General features: G+C 37.4%; 1 protein-coding gene across 2 annotated transcripts in view; it reads left to right on the top strand.

Annotated features, from left to right (window-relative positions):
• The window catches only part of NEK7 (NIMA related kinase 7), a 66,480-nt gene extending 42,662 nt beyond the window's left edge, over positions 1-23,818 (top strand). For both annotated transcript variants that reach the window (XM_068689700.1, XM_068689699.1), the window contains 3 exons: positions 5,102-5,196; positions 9,735-9,848; positions 16,274-23,818. In XM_068689700.1, the coding sequence (XP_068545801.1) occupies positions 5,102-5,196; positions 9,735-9,848; positions 16,274-16,384 (320 nt within the window). In that variant the 3' untranslated portion in view covers positions 16,385-23,818. The remainder of the gene's footprint in view (positions 1-5,101; positions 5,197-9,734; positions 9,849-16,273) is intronic.
• Positions 23,819-24,038: the final 220 nt, after the last annotated feature.

The raw sequence follows: 24,038 nt of genomic DNA on the forward strand, positions 1-24,038 counted from the left end.
TTTTTGTTATACAGTTCCTACTTCCTCATCTCCCAGAAAGTCCCTGGGTACTCTTACACCTTCTAGTTTTTCCCTTTAACATCATATTGATACTGCTGTAGTCCAAGCCATGAAGAACTGCTGAGATCTGAATAGGAGCGAGGTGAGACTTGGACACAGATGTGCAATCATGCATTAATATTAAAAAAAAAAAAAAAAAAAAAAAAGGGATGAGTTAAAGACACAGACAAGAAGCAATGAGACCAGGAAACGTGCTTGGGTTCCTCATGGATGCTCAGATATAACCCTCAAGATTTAATTCTAGTTCCTCCTAAGCATGTTAAAACTCAGCTCTTACAAATAGAGGAGTCATCCAGACAGGGAGAGGTGGGGAAAAACAACAACAACAAAGCAAACTGTTGTTTCTAATGTTCGGTGCTGTGCCCTGATAGAGGAGCTGTTGTGTTCCCCCTGCCTCTGCTCCTTTGCCCATTTTCGCTGCTTAATTATGAGACAATGTTAGAATTTAGCCTAGGAAGAAGGTTTTGTTCAGTTATTAACTTAGGCTGCTGTGGAGACAGTGACACTCTGATTTATCATGTCACTTGTAGAAACCATTTTTTCAAATTAATTTCTCATGCAGTTTCTGGGGCTGGTTTTCCTGAATTTTCTTTCAAAGTTGCATCTTTCTGTGATTCCATAAACCTTTGGTGCATAGAAAATGGTGAATTACAAACATGTGTAGCAATTTATACTTGTTTACAGGCTTTATAAAAATTTCAGTAGCAAACTAGATTCAGGCTTCCGGAGATAAAGAAATGTACTAAAATTTTCATTAGCTACAGCTTCTAACTGCTAATTATGAATAATACTGATTTAATTAAAATACTCACTGATGGTCCATTTGAAACAAATGAGAAAAAAATGCACTGGACAGAGTGTTTTAATATTCTTAACTCCTTCTGTACAGCCTTATCAAAACAGTAGTGTTTTTTACAATGGCATGTATACATCTTTTTGATAATAATGAAAAAAAAAAAATGCAAAGGAAATGAAGGTATTTTGTATTGTTGATTTGATATGAGCTTGACAAGTTCCTGAGCATCAGAAAACATGATAGTAGAAAGGGATGTCAGGAAGAGCACCCAAGAAAGAAAGAAGCGTTCAGTAAGACAGGTTTCTTAGTCCTTTGTCCATGATTGTGGGTATTGCATTTTGTTGTTGTTGTTTTCTTTTACTGCTGAATGCCAGGCCTTAAGTGCCTTGATCAAATGGCAATCCTGACTCGACTCATGCAGATAATGTCAAAATATGCTTTTTGTGTCTTTGTTAACCATTCAGTGGATCTACGTCCGTATTTTAGTAGTTCAGTTTAGGAAAAAAAAACACTGTTCTCCAGTGTGGTTGTGTTAGATGGCTGCGTGGTGTGCTGTCTGGGTGGACGCTGCTGCAGTGATGTGAGTACCTTCTTGCAGGGTAAAGGAGCTGTTGTGATCCTCTTAAAATCAAAAGCAAAAGATCATTTGTATTAAATTCTGATGATTCTACATTCTTTCACTCAATTTTCCTCTTCCAATGAGCAGAATTTCATTATTCAATATATTAAAACCAGTCTATGGAACACCTTCTGAATCAGTCATTACATTGCTTTATATAAGTTGCTTTACATTTACCAGACAGATTTTTCTTCCATTTTAAGAAAGCTTGATAGTACTTGGAGTTTGTTGTTGTGTTTCATTCAACTCCTTGATGCATTTACTTTTCAAGTGAACGCGCGCTCTCCTCTAACTCAGCTGCAGTGTGAGTTAGGCATTTATGCAGGTAGTAAGATGGACTGTTTGTCATCGCTCCCTTTTTCGTAGTAGTTTCTTTGCCTCTGATCCCTCAGATCCAGCTTCCCTCCTCATAACCACTGGTTCCATTATGACTGTTCCCTTTCCCAGTAACAGAAAGCTTGTATGAGGAAACAACATTTTCTAGATCTGCAGCATCTTTAGAGGGAGAGAGCTCCAGAGCAGCAGCAGGTTCTGTGAAAGCAGTTTATCTGACTGACACAGGCCATTTTCAAAGAGATTACCTTTAAAACCTGCAGGTTACTTGAGATGCAGAAAAGCAGTAAACAGAGTAGTGAAGTTACAGATTTTGTTCTTAGCAGCATAGGCCCCTTAATGTGTTACCTCTTTGTCTTGTATTAATTCTGTTTCTTCAGATGAGTAAAGAAAGTTGCATCTCTTTACTGTGTTGGGATGCTGTATTTCACTTACCACAAAAAAATCGTGATTCAGGAAGGAAACATAGCATATAATCAAATCTAGCAGTTGGTTGCCAGCAGCGCACTGCTGTGTATGTACTGTGACTGCATTTCTTTAGAACAGGGGCAGTGCCTTCGGATTAATCAATCTTGTGTCATGTTCTCTTGAAAACAGTTTACAAGTAGTAATGATGTCTAGATCTTCAGGTTGTTTTTGTGATTTCAATGAGTACATAACTGTAATTTCTATTCCTTTCACTTGTTGGTCATTGGGGGCTTCAGGTTGTGTTGCAGTTAAGGTGTTACACTAGGCTAAACGCTGTAAAATGATAGCATTTGTTCTTCCTTTTCACTATCATCAATCTTTCACAGTCATATCAGACCCCTAATGTATCAGCAGGCTTCCCAGAGCTACTGGTTAAAATTACCTTTGCTTTTGGTAAGCTATGAACCTTCAAACCTCCGTGTTTTCAGCTGCCCCCTGTGGATTGTGTGAAGCCTCTTTCTGGCACATTACTCACTGCCAGTTCCTTGCCTGACGTCTCAGCACAGCACAGGCACTGCTTCTGTAACCAGTTCAGAACCAGGTTACTGTTGCCTTGCTGTTTTAGTAGATGAGTCCTGCCAGCAAAGCGTCTGAACGTACTAAATCCCTGCATTGGTAGATGCAAAACACAGCTGAAAGTTTTCAAAGGTGCCCAAACTCACAGAGTCTGTGGGGGAGGAAAAACAGGTTTTCAAGGAGGAAGTACAGTAAGAATAATAAAACTATGAAGGCTGTATCAAGCCAAGCTTTTTAATTACAGCTTCCAGTTGCAAGGTAGTTGTCATTAAATGTCTATTAAAGTCCTGTTGTTGTTATACCGGCCTAGCAGAGATGTTTTGTTTTGCTTCTGGACGCTCTGGAGCTGTTCTGGTGTTGCAGTCCCACCATCGGTGCCCCTGTTCTTTCGTGGGGAGAAGACCATCTCTCTTGACCATTTCTCTGTGCGAGTGAGCACGATCATCTCATGAGAGCGAATGGTTTTTGCAGTGATCCTCTTGTCTGAATTGCCTTTCCCCACTCTTTCTTGTTTCAAGCTCTTGATTTTCTGCAGTCTCAGCCGCCAGCTGTGCCGCCCGGCCTCGCTACCCAGGCCTCTGGGGCAGGGGCCTTGACACGCACTGCTCTCCCCCTAAAGTTTATGGGGCCAAGCCCACCGCAGGATGCAGCGTCTGTCCCCGTGACAGACAGGATCTCTGTCCCTATGTTTCTGCCTATGAGTCGCTTCTCAGCCTCTGTTTGTGCTGGTGGCCAAGAGGGCTGTTGGTGGGAGCTGCGGGTTACCAGCAGCAGCGGCCTGGCCTGTGAGAAGATGGCAGCGCGTTTCCCGGTCTGAGCTGGGCCTCTGAAGTAGGAAAGTACTTCTTATTTGTTTTTTGTCTTTCCTGCTCCATTTTCCCCTGAGAAAGTGTGGTACACTTTGAGATGCCGGCCTTTACAAGAGAGAGCACATTGTCAAGACAAAACTCTGAACTTTTGGAAATGGTTAGATTACAATAACTCTGAAAACTGTTAGTCTGACTACTCAGATTTGGAATTACAGGTTCATTATATCTCATTCACACAGCGATCAGTTTTGAATAGATGGGGCTAATTCAGAAAAGTGGAAGTGGTACAAGATCCCTGTGATTTGTGTTAAGTAAAACTGAGGTTTGCAGTCACCATTTCTGTAGCTGTGCAGTAAGAGTGTTGATATTAATCTCTGGCTGTGTTGCAAGATGGTTAGTGTGGAAATAAGGTCAGCTTGTATTGAGTTGACTGCACTCATTTGGATTGCTTCATCAGGATTCAGTGCTTAGGAAAATATTACACACAAATTAAATCCTGTGTAGATCTCTGATCCTTTTTTCTGTTAGGCAGTCATTTGGGGGGTATATAGGCACAATGTTCAGAGATGGTGCACAAAAATTGCCACTCACGTTATTTTTTATATATTTTTAAATTTATTTTTATTTATTTTTTTGAGCCAGAATATTTCTCTGCACTTACCTTGTTCAAGTAACTTGTGACACAGATGGGTAGGGCCTGATTAAAATCAGGAGGAGAGCTGTCCCAGAGTATCTCATGTAAATTTGCTCTGGGACAGCCCAAGTAAATGCTGCTTTTCAAGAGCAGACGTCTCCAGAGCCTGCAGCTCTGAGGCAGGATTATGCCAGGCCAGTCCCAGATTCAGGAGCTGAAAAGCCCTGGTAGGGCCTGGTTCTGCAGCAGATGGCCAAGTCGCTCCAAGGAACCTGGGCTTCTGCTGGCCTCCCAGGCTTTCCAGCCTTCCTCTCTGGGAAGCTAAAGATCCTGGATTTCAGGCTCAGGTTCAGATATTCAAACTAAACTGTGCTTAGTAGTTTCAAAAGCAGCCTTTTGTGATTTATATACTGTCAAAAGGAAGGACAGGCAACTCATTTAAAAAAAAATAAAAAATCAAAACCCATGGAGGAAAAATTCTAACAGCTATTATTTCCAGTCAGTGATAACAGTATGGATGGAAGGGAGTGGGGCAGGCAGATATGTGTAGGGTGGATCTTTTTAGAAGAAAATCACTACTCTGGAATTTTTTTGACCTTCATTAAAAACAAAAATTGTAAGTATTCTGCAACTGAACGATTCTAATCGTTTGGATATCAGTAGTGAAAATAAAGCTGCCTTGGATGAAATGTTTATCAAATTCATTTGTATTTCTATCAAACTGAAGAGTCGTAAGTATGAATTGAAATTACATGTGTAGTAAAATGAAAACTATGGAAGATGAAGAAAACTGTTTTTCAGACAAGAAAACTATTCACTGTTGTATAACAAATTTTCATTCAAAAATACTTGTGTATTTATTGCAGTTGGTACACCTTATTATATGTCTCCAGAGAGAATACACGAAAATGGTTACAACTTCAAATCTGACATCTGGTCTCTAGGCTGTCTGCTGTATGAGGTAATATTGATAGAGTGAACCCAGTAACGCTGTTTCCCCCTACCCCCAGTACATTAAGTACTGTTTTAGGATCTATTTCTATGTTTTTTGCTGTTTAGAAAAACATGTTGCATTGTGGAAAAGCTACTTTTCAGCTATTATGTACGTCTTTATATTAGCAACGGGAATTCTTACATAGCTTCAGCATATGAAGTACTTGATTTGTGTGTTGTTACTCAAGACTTTCCTGTCACTGGGTTTGCTACAAAGATTTTATAACAATTTGTTGAAGATTGGGCATAACTAAAGGATTAAGAAATGAGTAATGATAAGCAGATGTAAAAATCATTCTAGAGACTTTAAATGGCCTGTGCTAATTATATGAGCTTGGTAATAAATACTTTGAATAATAGTAGGACTGGCTTGAGTATGCAACTAATGCTTCTGAAAACTGCAGTATAATTATATTATTAAAGTATACTTTATTAAAATATACTTTACAAGCTTAATTTCTTTAAAATTATTTAAAACCTAAGTAAAACAATAAATTGAAAAAGGCTACTGTGTACTTATCACTTCTTACTTGCGTTAACTGTTGATCTCTTCTACTTTGCAGAAAAGGTATGTTTTCTACTTTTCCCCCAGCTGGTTAAACTGAGAATATTGGTTAATTTCTATATTAATACAATTGAGATTGGTAGGTGACACTTGCATAATTATACATGATGTTATATACTGAGAAAATAAATATTCAGAGCAAATTCAAATAGAGGTAAAGGAAGGTGTGAAGAACAGGTAGGCTTCTAAGGCAGCTGCATCTTCAAAGTTCTTTGCATATCATTTGGTGATCAAAAGGCTAAATGCTTGTGTGGAAGGATGCTGGGAAAGGTTTTTTCCACCAGAGCACAGGCAGCAAAATCTTTCTAGTCAAGCTTCAGATTAAAACTTTTATATATCTAACTCACTTTTCTGAGTTTTTTTTTTTTTTCGGTGAGGCAGCAGAACTTAACGCTTTCAGCAGAATTGGTACCTCTGTTGTTTTAGGATTTTGTGGAGAACATTGTCATCCTGTTAAAGTTTTATGTTACTACAAAGTGAATTGTTTCCAGTAGTATTAGTTTATTTTATATCAGTAACATGTTGTTGTAAATATTAACAGGACAAATAGCTATATTGAAGTCCTGAAGAGTTAACAGATATTGTTGCTTATAAAACTTTGGGATAACTCACAGGAGTGAAGTTTGATACCTGAGCAAGTGTTTGCAAGTTTTAATCTGGAATGGAAATTTAAAACTCTGTATTAGGATTCCTTAGAACTGACCATGGCAACTGCCATCAATTTTATTGTTCCACTTTACACACTTACACAAGTAGAAGCCTAAAGATAGTGTAAAGGTGGATAAGGATTTTTCATTATTACTCCTTTTTTCTCTCATTGTTTTTCTTGAGAATTTTTCATCTGGAAACAAACAAAAACCTCGAAAAACTAATTATCACAAAATAAATGTTATAAGGTTACTTTTTTCTTTTATAATTTATAAAATAAAATTTCTGGATAGAAATCACTGGCTATTTTCTGAAGATTTTTTTTTCAGCTTTGCTCCTGAACAGAGTATATTAAAAATCAATGTGAATATTAATTCTTTTTTGATCTGGAAAATAATTTAAAAATAGCTAAATGTCTTAGTCTTTCTCTTTATTTTTAGAAGTTTTATCAGGATGGTATTTAAGTTGCAGTGGTGTTTTTTCTTTATTATAAGAAAGAAGCAGTTAGGATTCTTACTGTTGGTATGTGTTGTATAGGTATGGTATATGGGAGTGTCTTCAGCTTTTTAAAATTTTAAAATTAAAAATTTTAATTTTTATTTTTTTATTTTTTTTAGAGGTGCATTTATCCTATTTAGTTGATTCTACAATATACTGAATATTTTTTGCCGTTGTTTATCACTGAGTTAATTTTAAAATTTAAGTATAGTAAACTCAAATTGTATGCTTTACATTTTCCTAATTTTTCTTTTATTTGAAAGAGGTTGCTTAAGGTTCTTCAGTCATGCATGGACTAATGCACAGTGTTTTTATTATCAGTGCAGTTTTGTACAGGGTATCTTTTTTTGTGATGCACGTTATGTCTACTGCCTGCATTTTAACATGCCTTATTATATTGATTTCATTTTGCTATGTGCTCTGGATTCTCTCCAGCTTCATTAGAGAAAAGCTGTGGCATGTTTATCACTTCTCAATAAATGCTTAATTGCCGCTAAACTCTTTTCAGTTATGTTTTAATTTTAGACTAATTTGCTATAATGTATATTAAAAAAAATATTTCTAACCTATATAACAGCATATTATTCAGTCCTAACTATGGATCCACTAAGATTTTTAAAACTGTATTTTAGTCAGTATTTTAGAGCCCCAGGTATTTCTGAAACCTCAAAAAAACTACCACTGGAGTTTTAATTGATATGCAACAAAGTAGACTTTACTAATTAAAATCAAGATGCTGTGCTTTTGCTACATGGACCTTTACATGGAAAAGTAGGTTTTACACATTTCCTTTTATTGTTCAGCGTAGCAATTGCATCCTTACAGGGTTGTAGGTTGGTGGCTTACAGTTCAAAAAAAAAAAAAAAAAAGAAAAAGGAAAAAAAAAAAGAGAGAGAGAGAGCTGCCACCAGCCCTGAAGACAGACAGTGGGCTTTCGTCCCTCAGACACCCCCAGAATACTAATCAGGAAAGTCAGACCCTGGAGGTCAGGGAGCAAGTCAATCATTCTAGCGATCGTCTCAGTGTGGAGGATCAAATTAGCCTGAAAAATTCAGCTGCTGGGAGGAGAGGGCGAGCAGCTGTCAGGGGCAGCAGCGAGATGCACTAATGAACCAGATGAATAGTGCAAAAGCTTGAAAATAAAAACAGGACAGTTGACATTTTTCATCTGTCAAAGCAGGAGATGCATGAAAATATAGTATTCCTGTTTTAACTCCTTAGGGGACATTCAGATTTTTTTTTTAACACTCTGCAGCATTCAAACAAAAATACTTCTTAATGAACACCTAGAGTATGAAAATGAGTATCTATGCATTTATTTAGAATTCCTGCATGCATACAGACTCTGCAGTTGATTTCTCTTTTCTTTCTTCCTCTTTCTTTTTTTTTTTTTTTTTGGTCTTTAGCTTGCATTTTTAATATTCTTTTTAAGGTAAGAGCCAATATCATATAAATCCAAAAATTAACAACGTTTTGGTAATACAGTTAGAGATTTTGGGTGGGAGTGCAGGACAGAACTGTAGTATTGTATTTGTTTGGGGAGCTTTAAAATGATTTATTCTTACTTGAAGTTAATACAAAAAAGTACTAAACGGAGAGAATTTTTAGAATATACAAAGTAAATGTAAAAGAACTTTCGTCATTTTTTCATACATTTTTCCTGGTGATGTTGCTGCTTAGGCACGAAAGAGTTAAGCTGATATCTGGAAGACCAGAAGACAGATGAGAGCCATTTTCAGCTTGTCCTGTCCCTGCTGAAGCTCACTGAGTAGCACAGCATGGACTAGCGTGTTTCACACACACTCTGCCTGTCTGGGGAATGTACACATTGTCCTTCCAAAATCAAACTTATTAGCACATGTAGAAAAGGGTGACTGACTTTGGGGCAGCGCTGCACTCAAAGCAGCATTCGTGCTGCTGCGGTTCAAAGACTTGGAAAGCTTTGAACGGAATGGAGAGATTTTAAATGAATTTTAAGACTTGTAATTCTGCTAACCATTGCATTTATTTCCACCTTAAGTTTTAACACAGTCAGGAAATAAAACCTAGGTTTATCTAATGCCATGTATAAGCTGATCGTTTAAGTGTTCTCCAACAGCTATTCCTATATTCTTTTATTATAATTGTAAATTATAGTTTATGGATGCCACTTCTGATGATGCTTTGGGATGCAGTATTAATTTTTGAAATCCTGTTGAATAACATACTGAATTACGAGATTTTTGGTTTAAGACTTGTTTAAATCTAGATGATGTTACCTTTACCTTACTTGATTAAAAAAAAAAAAAAAAAAAAAAAGGAAAAACCTCACACTACTGCATCAAAGTGTAGTGTTAATGGCTATAGGAGGTTACAAAATCTGCTACTGTTATCCAGCATTTTCACTACACAGTATTGCATTAGATCAGATGATGTTTTCAAATAAATGATATTCTTTCTTCCAAAAGGTCTTCAGAGGAAAATTATATTGGGGGATTTTTTTGTTCTCCCCCTCTGTGGTGCATGGACCCTTCTCGCTCACAACAGTAGCTGAAACTACTAGATTTTTCATGAAATTGTTACGGTGTACAATTCAAATCTAGCAATGTAAGGATTGTGACAGGTACAGCATAAAATAAGTATGCAAACTGGTTACACTAATAGTCCTGAAACTTCTGCTTTTAGCACTGTGACGCTACCAAGCAGGGAATCAAAAGTCATTAAAAATCACTTCTGATTTGCTAGTATTACATGTTTTATAGCAAAACAGGTGTACTTAAAAACACAAAAGCAAACTGTATGTTTTCCTTAAACAGATGGCTGCACTGCAGAGTCCCTTCTATGGTGATAAAATGAACTTGTACTCCCTGTGCAAGAAGATAGAACAGTGTGACTATCCACCTCTCCCTTCAGATCACTATTCAGAGGAAGTAAGTAATTTTCCTTTTCGTGGGCTTGATCCTCATTTCAGTGCTTGATCCTCATTTCAGTGCTGGCACGCTTCCAGAGAAGTAAATGAACTTTGTGTGCTTTTATGTTATTTGCAGATTATGCCCGCAAGTGTTTGCTCATTGAACTTGCTCAAATGTTTCTGTCAAAACATTTCTCTGATATGATTTAAAATTTTGGGGGATTAATGATGGAAACCTCATCCTGTTAGCTTCTTAATTTCATGGAGCTTCCTTGCAAGTATGACAAAAAGCTTTCCCAGAATACACAATGATAGGCACTACATGTCATAATGGGATTGAGTCTTACGTAGGTATTATGCTTTTCTAAAAGCACAGCTTCGTGAGTTTATGTAGCACAATAAATTAGTGCACTAGCCTTGTTTCTCTAGAGGCTTGCATTAAAGTAGATGTAATGTAGCTCACTAGTAAAAATTAATTGTTTAGTTCCCATTTACCTACATTATACAACTACTGAGCCCTAATTGAATGGCAGTTCTTTTGCATGAAAGAGTGGACCCTAATAGTAAATTTCAGAGAAATATAGCAAGACATAGTAGTTGAATTCGAACAATATATGCCTTTCACAGCAGTGTATGTTTGAAGTTGATATCTAGCAATTCCTTACTGTCGATGCATTTAAGGGGGATACTTGTTTTTTAAGCTATAAAATCAAAAGAAACTAAATATTTTTTTCTTAGAGTAACAGGATGAAAAAATACAAATGTTTGCCCGTTAATGTTCTGAGATGCTAGTTTTGAAATACTTTCCCACATTGGAAAAAAAAAAAGCCGAAAAAAAACAAACCACAGGGCAATGTGATAGAAGCTGTAAACCAAAGAGCACATACTAGTAACCAATTGTAATTGAATTCAGCTTACATGAATTAAAGATTACTTAAAAAACACAAATAAATGCCATTGCTGAAATACTTTTAATAAACAGTATTGTGCAATTTCATTTATGGAGTAGGGTTTGTAATTCTCAAGCTCTATTTTTTTGCAATCTAAGACAGTGATTGGACTATTAATAAAAGATTACTGCCCAGTGTTTTGTTTTGTTGTATTTACAGTGACAATTTTTCCTCTTTTATGAAACAAAAACTGGACTTGAAAAGCTAATTCAGTGACTTTACAAAGGATGAAATGCTGATCTATTGTGTAATTTATGCAATACACCTCTTTGTGGGTTTACCAATTAGTCATTTTCCTTGGCCATTTTTAATTATTATTTATTGTAGCCTATAAATATGGCAGTTCTTATAACCAACTCGAGAACTGGAGGCCTAGAAATACAGTAGGGTGTGAACAATAATGCAAAATGATAGCAAGAATGTCAGGGGCCGTTCTTTGTTGTGTCATTCATGCTGTCTTCCTTTTTCCATGAAGCGCATGAATATTTCACATATCTGCATCCTCATCCTCTATTCTTCTTGACTAATTTTCAGACTGTCTGAATTTGCATTTCACATGGTAGCTGATTAGGAGATGCCGAGTGCAGCAGTGAAGCCTCAGCAGGCGGTTTCCATGGTGACCTTCAGCAGGATTTTAATGATGATACCACTAGTGGTTCGTTGAAGTTGGCCTGCCTGCAGGGCTACTTCGCTGCAGCTAAGTGTGAAGTTGGATATGCGGATTCCCAGCCAAGGGGCAGATATCAAAGTCTGGCCCAGATAGAAGGTCTTAGAGTTGGGGTAGGGAAAGAGGTTCCACCTTTCACTTACCTCTGTACAGTTGCTAGCATTGAAAACTGATGCAAAGCACATGTTACATTTGTCCTCATTTGAAAACATACATGCACTTTGGGTAAACCAGTTATAAAATACACATTAGTTATTTTAAAATATAGTGAGAGAATCAGAGCTGTAATAGGTATGGAAGTAGTTTCTTAAAAGAAGTAATCAACTGAACTATAGAGGCTGCAGTGCAAGCACTTTTTCTTCCAATGTGAAAGCTTGCATCTTCTATAAGACACATGAAAAAATACCTGTGTTCATTAGTCATTGCACCAAGATACACCTTTTTTTCTTGATTTTTTTTTTCCAGCTTTTTTTGGCAAAACACTGTGCTGGCTTGAACTGTAAAAAAACAAAACAAACAAACAACACAAAAAAACAGTAAAGCTCGGGGGTCACTGGACACTAAAAGTCACTTTATATTCTATAATGAAGAATTCTCTGAAGTAATAATCTTATATCCTATGATACAGGAGTGTTAAATACTTTGATTACTAAGTACAAGGCAAGTGCTTCTTAGAGAAATTGTTATAAGTAAATTTTAATGAGTTTTAAGATGCAAAAATCCCTATAAGACTTTAGTAACTTATCACATTGGCGTCATCAGAGAACAATATGACAGAAAGATCTACCTCGAGATTAACAGATGGATAACTTTTTTTAGAAAAAGTTTGATCAGAAGTCCTAATAGTCTCAAATGTGTGTTTGCAAACTTGGTTCACCAGTGGAGTCACAGGCCAAGGTTTTCAAATGTTTAACAACTTCAGGTACCTCTCTTTTTTCTTTTTTTTTTTTTTTTTTTTAATATTCTTTAAGAAACCCTGGTGTTCAAAGTGACTACTCAATATTTACTGAAAACTGTTTTGCTTTAGGGAGTTGAAAGCTGGGGCTCCATTGCCACCCCCAGTCAATAGTCTTAAAATCCTGTCAGCCGATATTAGCGTCAGGTGGCTTTTGTAATGGATGAAGTCTCTCCATCTTCTCTGTGAGGTGCATTTCCTCAAAAGTCTGTAGCCACTCTCCTCCCTAGATATGAGGGCTGGTTGTGCCAGCAGGTCTCGAATTGCAGTGTGAGTTGCTAGCATTTCTTTCAGTGCTGTGAAAGGGCTTCAGCAAGGTCTCCTGTTCGGAGTAAGGGTGGCTTTTTTGTTTATCTGTTTTTTTATCCAGAATTTCCTATATGACAACTTCTCTTTTTCAGGTGGCTAATAATGCCAAATACTTGCCTGTCACAGTTCGTAGTCTTCCCTGCAACCCCTCCACCTGATTTGAGTGATAATTATTTATTTCATAGCTGAAAAACCTGCTAAAGTTGAAGAAAGTGTTTCCCACTGCTCCAGTGGCAGGCTAAGCTCCAGGCTAAAGACAGTCACTGCGCTAAGTGCACAGAGGAGGTTAAGAACAATAAGCAGCCAAAGTAGTTTGCAGCTTGGGGATGCAACAGGAGGTCCCTCCAGCTCAGTCAGAAGTCTGTTCTGCCTGTTGGCCAGTCTGGGCCAGATAGTAAAAATAATAATAAAAAAATTACTTTGTCTCTAATGATAGTCTGACCTGAGAATCCCAGTGCCTCTGCCCGTGGTACTGTCAGACTCTTCTGCTTCATCAAAAATTTTATTAATACTAGAGGGGCTGACAAGTAGATCTCAGGTTTCTTGGAATAGATGTTCCTGTAGGAGGTAAGGAAGTAGTGCTATACCCAAGTATTAGCAGCCAGCATGGTCCCATTCTCAGTCCCGACAGAGAGTCTTTGTGTGTACCTGTTTTCATTCTGCATAGTAAAATCACTTCACCTTGTCTCAGAGGTTTGCTGTTAAATAGCAAGACTGGAGCTCAAGAACCATGAAATTGCTCAAGGATCTGCCCTGTCACTGTGCAGCTTGCCACCCACAACCAGCTCAGCTCTCTTCTTTACAACTGGGATTCTGATCTGGGGAGGGAGAAAGATTCAGCAGTGTTAGCAGTGATCAACGTTGAAGTATTAAGACTTGCAGCCAAAAGAGTTCTATGTGTGGTGCATTTTATTGCAATAACAGCGAAGGTTCAGCACTCCGGATTGAAGTTCCACTTCTTCTATGTTGGGAAGAGAATTTCTAAATAAACTGGTTCAGAGACTGTCCCTTATTATTAACATATTCTTGCAAATCCTTTATCTCATTTAGACAATAATAGCTACATAAGCGTGGTTTTGGTTAGAGTAAAATAAAGAAGTTGCAAATAGCCAAGATACCGCGTGGATGAATGTTTTTTGCAAGTGTACCTGGAAGGATTAATGGGGCCTGAAGGCCTTACCTGATAGAACGGTGCCGTTTGGCTGAGGCATCCTTCCAAGCAGTGAATCTTCATGGCCATCACTGAAGCTTTGAATTACAACATACTGTAACAGAAGTATCTCTGAAGGAGGGCATCCTGTTTATTGACTTAACAAATAATTTAAATTTGAACTGATGGAAAAACTTAGTTTAGAAAACAAAATCAGAATTGCCCACGGGCCAGAACTGAAAGGACATGAAGTAGGCTGTTAGGGGTAGATGTGGCTTCTCATGCTTTGCACGGGTAGATTTCTTGGAAGATCTACTTCTGTTGTTCAGCCTACAATGTATACTGAAATACAACTGGAAAAAAGAAGAAGAATAGTGTTTCCCCTCTAATGATACTTTATAGGTGTCCATCCTTCAAGGTCTTTTACTAAGGCTTTAAATCTGTGTGCAGTTGTACTGAACAGATGGAACTCTTCGCAGATAGAGATATGTGTGTATGTACAAGATCTGATGTTGTATTCCCCAGATAAATTCCATTTGTATTGTCCTTACAAAACGTTTACTTATTTGATTCTAATTTCAGGACTGGGGTTTTTGGATATACTTCAGTCTTTCCTGCTTGCTGTGCAGGCTCTATGAGCTGTTGCACAGCAAAGTGCTTCTCTGCTCATATGCTGTGCCTGTTAGTTACAGTGTCCCAGCTGCTGCTCCTACAGGAGATTATTTTGCTTTGTGTATTTATTTTACCTGTTGGCAATTGTTATTTATTACAGTAGTGCATGATTGCCACCATTCTGTCCTCCAAATGATTGGGAGTCATTACAGGCTAATAGTTTTTCCTGTCAGTGGTATGGGATTTTTATTTAGTGACTGCCAGAAGCAGTATGATAGCTTTTAAAATTCCATTAGTCCAAATATACTCAACGTATTTGATACTCAAATAGCAGGTCTGTTGCACGTGACTTTGATTTAATATGTTTCTCTCTTTGATTGCTGGTCAGATCAGCAATCTGATCGCTATCTTTAGAGTTAATGATCTCATTTTTAAATATAAAGCTCTTCTCGCTGAAAAAATGGAATGTTGTAGTGATATGGCTTTTATATTGTTAAATGTGACAAACCTGTCCAACATATACAAATCGCGATGTTTCTGCAAGGTAAATGGGGAAAATTTCCTTCTGGACTTCCAATTCTAGTGCATTGAAATTCATCTGAGGAAAATAAGGGAGTGCAATTATAATTAAAAATTTCTTCTTGTGTGCATTTTTTATTATTTTTATTTTTTTATTCAAAGCGAGAAGGGAATTCTGGCAGATTGGAATATGCAGTCTCTGTTGTCTTTGAATAATCACGGTGATGAGGTCACTCCGTATTAGTTGCAGGAGTTACAGTTTTTTTCAGTAATCGTACCTGAGTCCTGGGGTGGGGACCAAACCAAATTTGATATATTGTCATAGAGATGCAGGAGTACTTGGCAAAGCACAAAGAAATAGCTCCTTGCGTTTGGTGAGCTGCTCTTGCAAGGATTGGGAAGCATTTTCACGTCATCATGGAACTGGTATATTGCATGTTGCAAAAAGCTTAGGAGATGTGTACACTTTAAAATAGATTCCCCATCGGAAGCTTATCCAGGCAGTGCGAGCTCCTAATGTCCCCTGCAGTGTGTCAGGGGAGGACAATCAACCTGCAGCTGGCCACCCGTGAAGACAATGACCATATGCACTGACTGTGTGCACTACAAAAGGCCCAGTGAACGATGGTGCTTGTGGAAACACTGTGTTTCCTAGTCACAGGGACTTGTTCATTCCCAGATAGAGGCTTCTGTCAATAAACTTGTTAATTAGGTGTTTCTTTCTATGAAGAAAAAAATAATGACTTAACCTTATGAATAAATACCAGAGCATAGACTAAAGGTTATTTATTCTATTATCATGTCTCCTGCCGTGGATGAGTGGAGCATGTGGCGGACATGAAGCATTATTTCCCCCAAATACTTTCCCAGCTTCCAGTTTTAAGTTCAGAGATTTCCTAAGTAGAAGGGGGAGTTTTTCTAGGAAGCAGTCCTCAGTGGGTTTAACAGGAATTTGCATTAAATCACCTCTAAGTTGGACTACCTGAATGTTCGAAGTTGTATGTTTAAAGGATTAGAACTTACATCTGCCCATCAGTCTTTCTACTTACCATTTTTTTTTGGATAACAATATAAAAGTCAAAATCATGGGAGTATGTTACGTATATATATGCTTGCATAAAGCTGTGCACGGTGTATGTTGAGAGAGAGCACTGAGTGCGTGTTTATGCAGAATTGCTATGTTTGGCTGAATGTTGTCAGTATTATTCATTTGAATTTGAGAATGCACAAATACTACTTGGCAGGTTTGTTGGCTTTCTTACATGTTATTTTCCTCTCCTAGTTGCGACAATTAGTTAATATGTGCATCAACCCGGATCCAGAGAAGCGACCAGACATAACCTATGTCTACGATGTAGCGAAACGTATGCATGCACACACTGCGAGCAGCTGAACAGACATCAGTTCATGAAGAGCAGAAATATTCAAGTATTTTAAATAGATCATCCCACATCTTTGTTTGTGTTACAGAAATGTAATTATTTGAAGCTTACTGTTGTGCTTTGTAAACCAATTTATATACAAGCTTTTTCATTTTCTGTTTGTTTTGTTTTGTATTTTTAACCAATTTGCAGTTTTAAGAGGTTTAAATATGTAAAGCATAACTTTAAAAGATACCAAGAACCACTTTGTTCCATGTTGAGTGAGTTCAAGTATATTTTCTTTACTAACAAAATTGCATTCAGTTGGGCCTCAGTTCTAAAACACAGTTGCACTTTTGCACAGGATACAGATATTAGGCTTATTATCTAAAAGCAAAATGTCTGAATCTCTCACCTTTTTAGTAATTTATAGAAAGTATGAATCAGCACAGTTAAGTTTATATTAATCTTTGTTCTAAAAAGGATATAATTATTATAGAAGGTTATTGTATTTTATACTGAGTTGTAGTTCATAGTTCTCAGCTTAAGAGTAGACGGTCGACATGATTAGTTCTGTGCTTGCCAAATGTGATGGGAAAATGGTTATTGGAAAAAGCCTTACACTGAAATTTTTGTAACAACCTTTTTCGTTTTGTTATTCTGTCGTAATGCACGTAAAACATTTGTTGGAGGTTTTATGGGAAAATTTAAGGTGTTGATTCTGCAATTTGATCGTTTTCAATAGCCTTGTGCAGCACTGCCCTGGGGCAATACGAGTCTGCATAGTTAAGTCTTAAAACCATGCAGATGCTTCTTGTAGCAAATAGCATTCTTTTGAGGCTAGCATATATGACAAGATCTGATTAAAAGATGTGATCTTTTAAGTTGCATCTTCCTGACTATTTATGTATCTGTCACAGTTTGTAGATTTTTTGTATTTAAAATTATTTGAATGACCTTACATTACTGTATTTAAATTGAAAGATGCTTCTTAAATACTGAAAGCTTTGGGAAAAGATATAGTTGTGTACTATAACACAAAATGTATTCTTCATGAAGATCTGATTTTGTATATTGAATCCTGAGAAGCAGTTTTATATCTAGCAAAAGTAAATTTTAGCTTTTATGTTTAAGAGAAAGTCACCATTTTCATTTGGGAAATAAGTATTTATGCAAAATGTCTTACAAGTATTTTATTATTGAAAAGGAGATTCGCAGTATTTTGGGTAAACCTTAATACATTGCTGGGTATGTTTAATGTTTATATTGTTAAGGGGAAAAGGGTGTCTTCTTTCTAAATGTGATAAAAATGGAGAATGGACTGACATTTCTTGAGTTTCAAGACTGACATTTTTTGAGAATATATAAAACTGTAAAAACAAAATTATTACCAGTGAGATTGCTAAGCAGCTGTTACAGTCAGTTAAACCTTTTCCTTTTATAGGTAAAAAGAAGTCAGTTTAGAGAAGATCAGCAGTATGTACATTCACACATTGCTTCTGTATGCAGCCAGTTCCCTGCACACTTGGAATTTTTTTTTCACTGTGCAACTTTAATTTTTTTATCTGTTGTAATGCTCAAGGAATCCAGCTATGGAGAACGTACATGAATTTTGAGTTAGGTCAGTTGTATTATTTTTTTTTTTTTTAAATTATAAATACTATGGGAATTCTGTGTGGCAAAATGCATTAGTTATTAAATAGTATGTGTCAGATCCTCAGCTTATTTTAATACACAATTTTTATTTTTATCTCCAGTTTTTGTAGGAAAAATCCTTAGTTTTCCTTCTAGCTGCCATGTATACCTGATTTAATGTTGTAGGGCTCCAGTGGAACAATTTGTAGTGAGGAAGCATTTGAGAAACCTTGGATTGTATCTAACAGCCTCTATATTTGTTTTCCTTTATTTTCTGGTTGTTGAATTTTAAAAAATGATGTATGTATTCTTGACCAGGTGTCATAGAGTGAAATGGTTTGTATTGGAAAAGGCAGCACAAGACTTGCTTGACTGCCAGGATTAGTTTTTAATACGCACAAGTACTCAAATTGATCTTTACTGAAGTGGACTAGAATGTTCAAAAATCACTGTAAAAAAACATACACAATCGGGCTATTTGCACCTAATATTATGCATAAAGTATTTCCTCTTTTCCTGAAAGTAACCAGTAACATTTTTTCCCCTTGTCTGAAAGGATGCACTGACTAAAGAAATCATGAGTTAGCAAATGTGTGTACTTGAGTGTATATTTTTTTCTAGTGTTGCTAATGAAATCGTTTTCTGAGTAAAAGAAGTAGTTGTTTCTATTTTAAAATCTGTAAAATGAATGGTACAGATGACTTGGGTACCAGACTTGCTATTTGAGAAGCCTGTGTGGGTTAGTGGAACTTGTATTACTGGGGATCATAGAACCTCTCCCCCAGGTAAAGCACCTAGTAACATAGGAAAATGCTGATGTCTCTTGTAACACTTCCATGTGTGCTATACATTTTATAAAGTGTTTTCCTTTATAAAACACCATTGTATTTTTTTGTATGTCGTTGATGGCGATATCTGGCACTATTTATTTTAAGCTCTGGCATTACATGGTTATTTTCTTCAAAATGAACGTGTTAGGTTTCTATCCAAAATGTCTGAGTAGCTTCCCCTATTATTTCGGTAGTACTACAGTATTAGTGTGCTTCACGACTGAACTTTGTGTTTTGAATGACATTGCATTAAAATATGTCTTCTGTCTTTAAAGCTTCCTTCTGTGCAATAGCCTAATAGAAATAAAACTATAGAGAGCAACTATAATGTAAAAATAATAGTTCTTCTATGATATTTTTCAAACTTTTCTTATTACAGATATATATGTTACAGTAGATGTACCTATCTTGTGGACAATTTACTGTATCCAGTATTGAATTATAGGTGAGTGTTCTTGACTGTAATGATAGAAAGTACATTCAAAAAATGATTTTCATACCATTTGTCAGCAATTGTATCTAAAAATACTACATCAGGTATATTCGCAATTAACTCAAGAGTGCTTTTATCTAAAATTTAAATCTAAAATTACACTCAAACAATATTTAAAAACCTAAAAATCATAAAAATAGAGAAGAGCTCCTATTTATGACGCCAGTCCTGTGAGCTCTTGTTTATAGATAGTGTTCTTTGTAGAGTTCCAGTAATTTTGAGTGAACCTTGTGTACTCATAATGAATACATTGGAACCAGTAGGGTACATAGAAATGATATGCTCAGCGCACTTTTTATACTTTGTATGTCACTGTTTTGGTAGCACAGACTAATGTATTTTTCCCCTTCTTCTGTTACATTTTAATGATCCAGCTACTAGTTGTATAAGCAGGCAGTAGAAGTAGGTGCTCTTTCTGTAATGAGCAAAAACTTTAAAACCATGCCAATACACAGGAAGATGAAATACGGTATTAGATGTGTCTGAGCAGGCTGGTGTTTTATTCATGCTCAGGATTAAGAAAGCCATAAAGGGTGAAATTCTTGACAGTCTTGGAAAAGGAAAAGGACTTCTCATGCCAGTGGTTCTCAGATAGCTCTGAATGGGACCCAGAATTGCAGTGGTGTTCGTTTTTCAACTCACCGTCCACCCGGTCTCTGTGTTGGCTGCCGTACAGTGAGATGAGAATCTTCGTGGCAGAATGGGAATGCCAGTGGCAAATGGTGCGTCAGATACTTGTGGGTCTAGGAACAGGAGGTGGATGTGAGGGAGAGTCAGCGAAGGCCTTCAGCTCCTGCTTTGTGGAGCGCTAATTTAATCAGGAAGTAAAGGTGCTGAGCAGTAGTTTTAAATCACTGCTGTCCCAGTATTTTTAATACTCTTATAACAGTCTGAAATTTCTGCCATATCCCCCCATCATCTAGTAGCCAGTGCCAGTGCTGGACTTCGGGATTTCTCATCTCTGGTTTGGTCTGGGTGAATAGTTAAATTTTCTGCCAAGATCACTTAATGCTAGACATGCCCAGTGATGTGCTTCTTATATTTCTGAGCATGATTCAATAGGGATTTTTAAGCTTCTTTTTCAAATTTTACTCCCTTCCCTGAGCCTTGCTCTTTTTTTACCTTGATTGTCATATTCACTACTGTTCATGTCTTCCCTTGCCTCTGCTTCATCTTTCCTGGTGTTCATCTACCTTCTTCCTGATTTGAAGTCTTCTGTGACTACTTTTCCTAGTGGCTGTTCTTTTTAATTTTTTTTTTTGTGACTTTGCTAAACTCTGCCTATTCCGGTCTTCTCAAATTTTATTCTTCGCCATAGGGAGACGCAGTTTTTTTCTTCTGATAAGTACTTAACTCCATTGTTCTTCGTGCTGTTTTTCCAGCCTCCACCTTTGATTTCTGGTTTTAGACAGGCTTTCTCACTGCCTCAATCATTCCCATGACCTTGTCTTTACTAAGTACTGTTTGCTTTATTATCTCTCATTTTAAAATTCCCTTTCTCTGATCACTACCTGCTCTCTTTCAGCATATCTGTCTTTCTCTCTCCTCTACCCTGTCACTCACTCCTTTTGGGATCCCCAGTCTATTAACCTTTCTGACTCCTTTACTCTTCTCAGCTGCCTCCTTCCTTCATTGGCCTTACCTCCTTTGACTCACTGGTCTTTATTTTCATCTCTGTCTGCTTCTCTATATGTGGTTTCTTTGGTCGCTTCTCACGCTGCTCTGTCTCTGTTCCTCTCCCCAGACATCTTGTCTTGTAATTTCTTAATTTCCAATTCTGCCTTTCTGAATGTCTTTGAAAAATGGCAGCACAACAAAGCTTTGGACTCATCTCTGCTTTACTTGTTTTAATTCTCCTTCCAGATGGACTTTGTAACCACGTTTATTCAATATTTTTTTCTTTCTTGTTGAGCTTGCTTCCAGGTTTGCTTTTCATTTTAGTTCTCCATCCACTTCTGACACAAAATGTATCTTCAAACCCTGTTTTTTACGTGACAAGATCTATTTTCTTTGAAATTGTTCTGCTTTCTCAGAATCTGTTTCTGAACCAGACCCCTCTGTCTCTTACCTGTATGAGCTCTACCCCTTTTCTGTCTGTGTATTTGGTGCATTTCTCACTCCTTTCATGAATGACTTCTCCTTTTTAAATCCTCCTCATTTCCTGTTCTCACACCTCTCATTGCCTTCACTAGCGACCAATTTTCCCCCTGTCCTGAAGTGGGTAGCACCAATCATCTTAACTGGTTCTCTGTTTTAACATTTTGCCCTTTATTTCCCATTTAGCAGCCCCTCATTTTACATACCTGAACATCCTTCTCCATTTTTGTTTTCAAGTATTTGTTTTAGTGCCCCAAAGATCCAGTGCTCCCTTCCCCAGTTTGGTTCTCCCCTGCTTCCATCTCCGGTTGATTTCTTGAGTGTCCAGGCGCAGTCTTAGACCTGTTGATGCAAAGATCGAATTTTTATTCCCAACTCCCTCTAGACTTTTTCTAACATCCCCGACAATTTTACTTGCCTCTCTATTTTCCAGGGCCACAACCTCTCTCTCCCTCTGACATGCCTGCCTATCAGATGTCTCAGTTAGTAATGCCAGATTCCACCCCTCTTCACTGCCCATGTACTTCCTTTTATCTTCACTGTTCTAACCTCTGTGTCAGTTTTGACTTCTTTTCCTCCCTTCAAAGTACCAAAATTGACAGGAATAAACTACTGTCTTTGGGCTTTAGCTGTTTCATGTGCTGAAGAAGGAACTCCACCAAATTACTGCTTGTTTTGTGTTTTTAAGGTACTTCAGTTCCACAAGTTTGATCTTATTTTAGGACTTCAGAGCTGGAGTAGATCCTATTCCTCCAAGTACTTCAAAAGTTCTTGAATTTGGGCTACAATTTAGTTTTCTACCCCTTCAGCTACAGTTCTTGTCCTTCATTTCTTTGGTTATTTACCTTATGTAACTTTTCTTGTTCTTTTTCTGCATGTACAGCTAGCAGTTATTTTCTTGTGTTAAAACAACTTGGTTACAACTCTTGTACCTTTGCTTCAAGTAAGAACGTGCGTTAAGAGCTTCCCTGGCCGGGTTTAGTGTTTGGTGTGCTGCTCCTTTGTTACTGTCCCACCCCTACAACTGATTTCTCTCATTTGGTGCCTTTTGCAAATTGCCTAACCGAGGGTACACTATGTTACACTGCAGGATAGTGGGCATAAAATTGAGCCAGCTGCAAATGAGGTAGCTTGTTTTCTGCATTGTTTTCTGTCTGTGTGTACTGTTTGACTTCCAGTTTTTACAGGCTTTCAGACTTAGAAGACTGTGTTTGCAGAAATGCACTGGTGATCACAGTGTCTGACCTTCGATTGCTCCTGGTTATTTTATCCTTCTACATCTGTTGAGATTGAAGGCAAAAGGTTTATTATGAATTTTCCATGAAATTAAGAAGTCAGGATTTTTTGACTGTAGGATAAGAGAGCTGGATGTCAGTCAGGTAGTGAATTTGCACTAGAATAATTTCTTTTAGAGGATCAGTTGCCAGTTGGCACGAAGTAAATTCTTTTTTAAGTGTTTTATGTTTATTGTTTGTTGTCAGTATATTCGATGTCATCTAAATGTTGAATTTGTTCTTCTACAACTGCCTTAATGATGCGTGGAGGCCTTAACACCTTTTGTTTGATAGAAATCTTCTGTTCATATGGAAATTAAAAGAAATCAAGAAATTCGGTACATTGAGTCCTTCCATATAGTTTCATTTGCTTTACATTTAAGTCTTAACAATAGAAAAGTCTCAAGCTGGACAGGAATGGTCGCCAAGACAGAGTAGAGATGTGCTGGACTTCCCTGCTTCCTCTCCACCTTCTAGCTGCCTTTAATATATGGTGTTGGCAGTTTTCTGTACACTTTATTGGCGGTTGTTTCTTTGATTTCAGTCATGCTAGACCATTATAAAGATGATCCTTAACGATGAGTATTGCATTTTCTGGTATACGATTTTGTTGGGAGATGGGAAGAGGGAAGGGTTCATTGATCTGTTTGAGTTTGGCTGGTGCTTGTTTGAAGCATGAGCTGCAGAAGCGTTCATGTTGGGAGGGGCCTTGGGAGAGGTCTCCAGTCCATCCTCTTGCTACGAGCAGGGTCACTGCCAAATTCAGAACAGGGTTTAGGGCTTCAAATAGTTGGATCTTGAAAACCTCTAGGGATGGAGATTGTGCAGCCTCTTTAGGTGGCCTGCTGAATGCTTAGCTAGCCTCACTGTAAGTGTCATTTTCCTTTTGTTCGGTCAGAAACTTCCCAGGTTCAAATTACGGCAGTTGTTTGTTCCCATACCACTCCTCAAATGTTATTTGTATTATAAAAAAAAGTAAGTCAGATATTGAAATGAAGAACTGAAGATGTTTTATTTTCTCAAACTTGTTGCAAACAAATAAATATGTTCTTGTAGTACATATGTATCATCTATGTGACATGTACACTATATTCATTTATTAGAGTGTAAAATAAAATTTTTGTCAGTAAAACTTGATTTAAATGTTCTGTGATGTTTATGGCCTGGATGATCTCAGCAGTTACCTTCTAAATCTACTAGATGCTTCCTGTCAGAGCATGGTTCTGCCCACCTGGGTGAAGCAGGGAAGTCAAGATGCTGACCTAACTTTGTGTTTCTGTCTTCTGGAGCACGCGTCAAGAAAGGTAGCTGGCCACCACGGATGGAAAAGGAGCTGACGTGCATCTGAATAACCGGT

The sequence above is a fragment of the Anas acuta genome, chromosome 8 (assembly GCF_963932015.1).
Source record: "Anas acuta chromosome 8, bAnaAcu1.1, whole genome shotgun sequence".
Taxonomy (NCBI): Eukaryota; Metazoa; Chordata; class Aves; order Anseriformes; family Anatidae; genus Anas; species Anas acuta.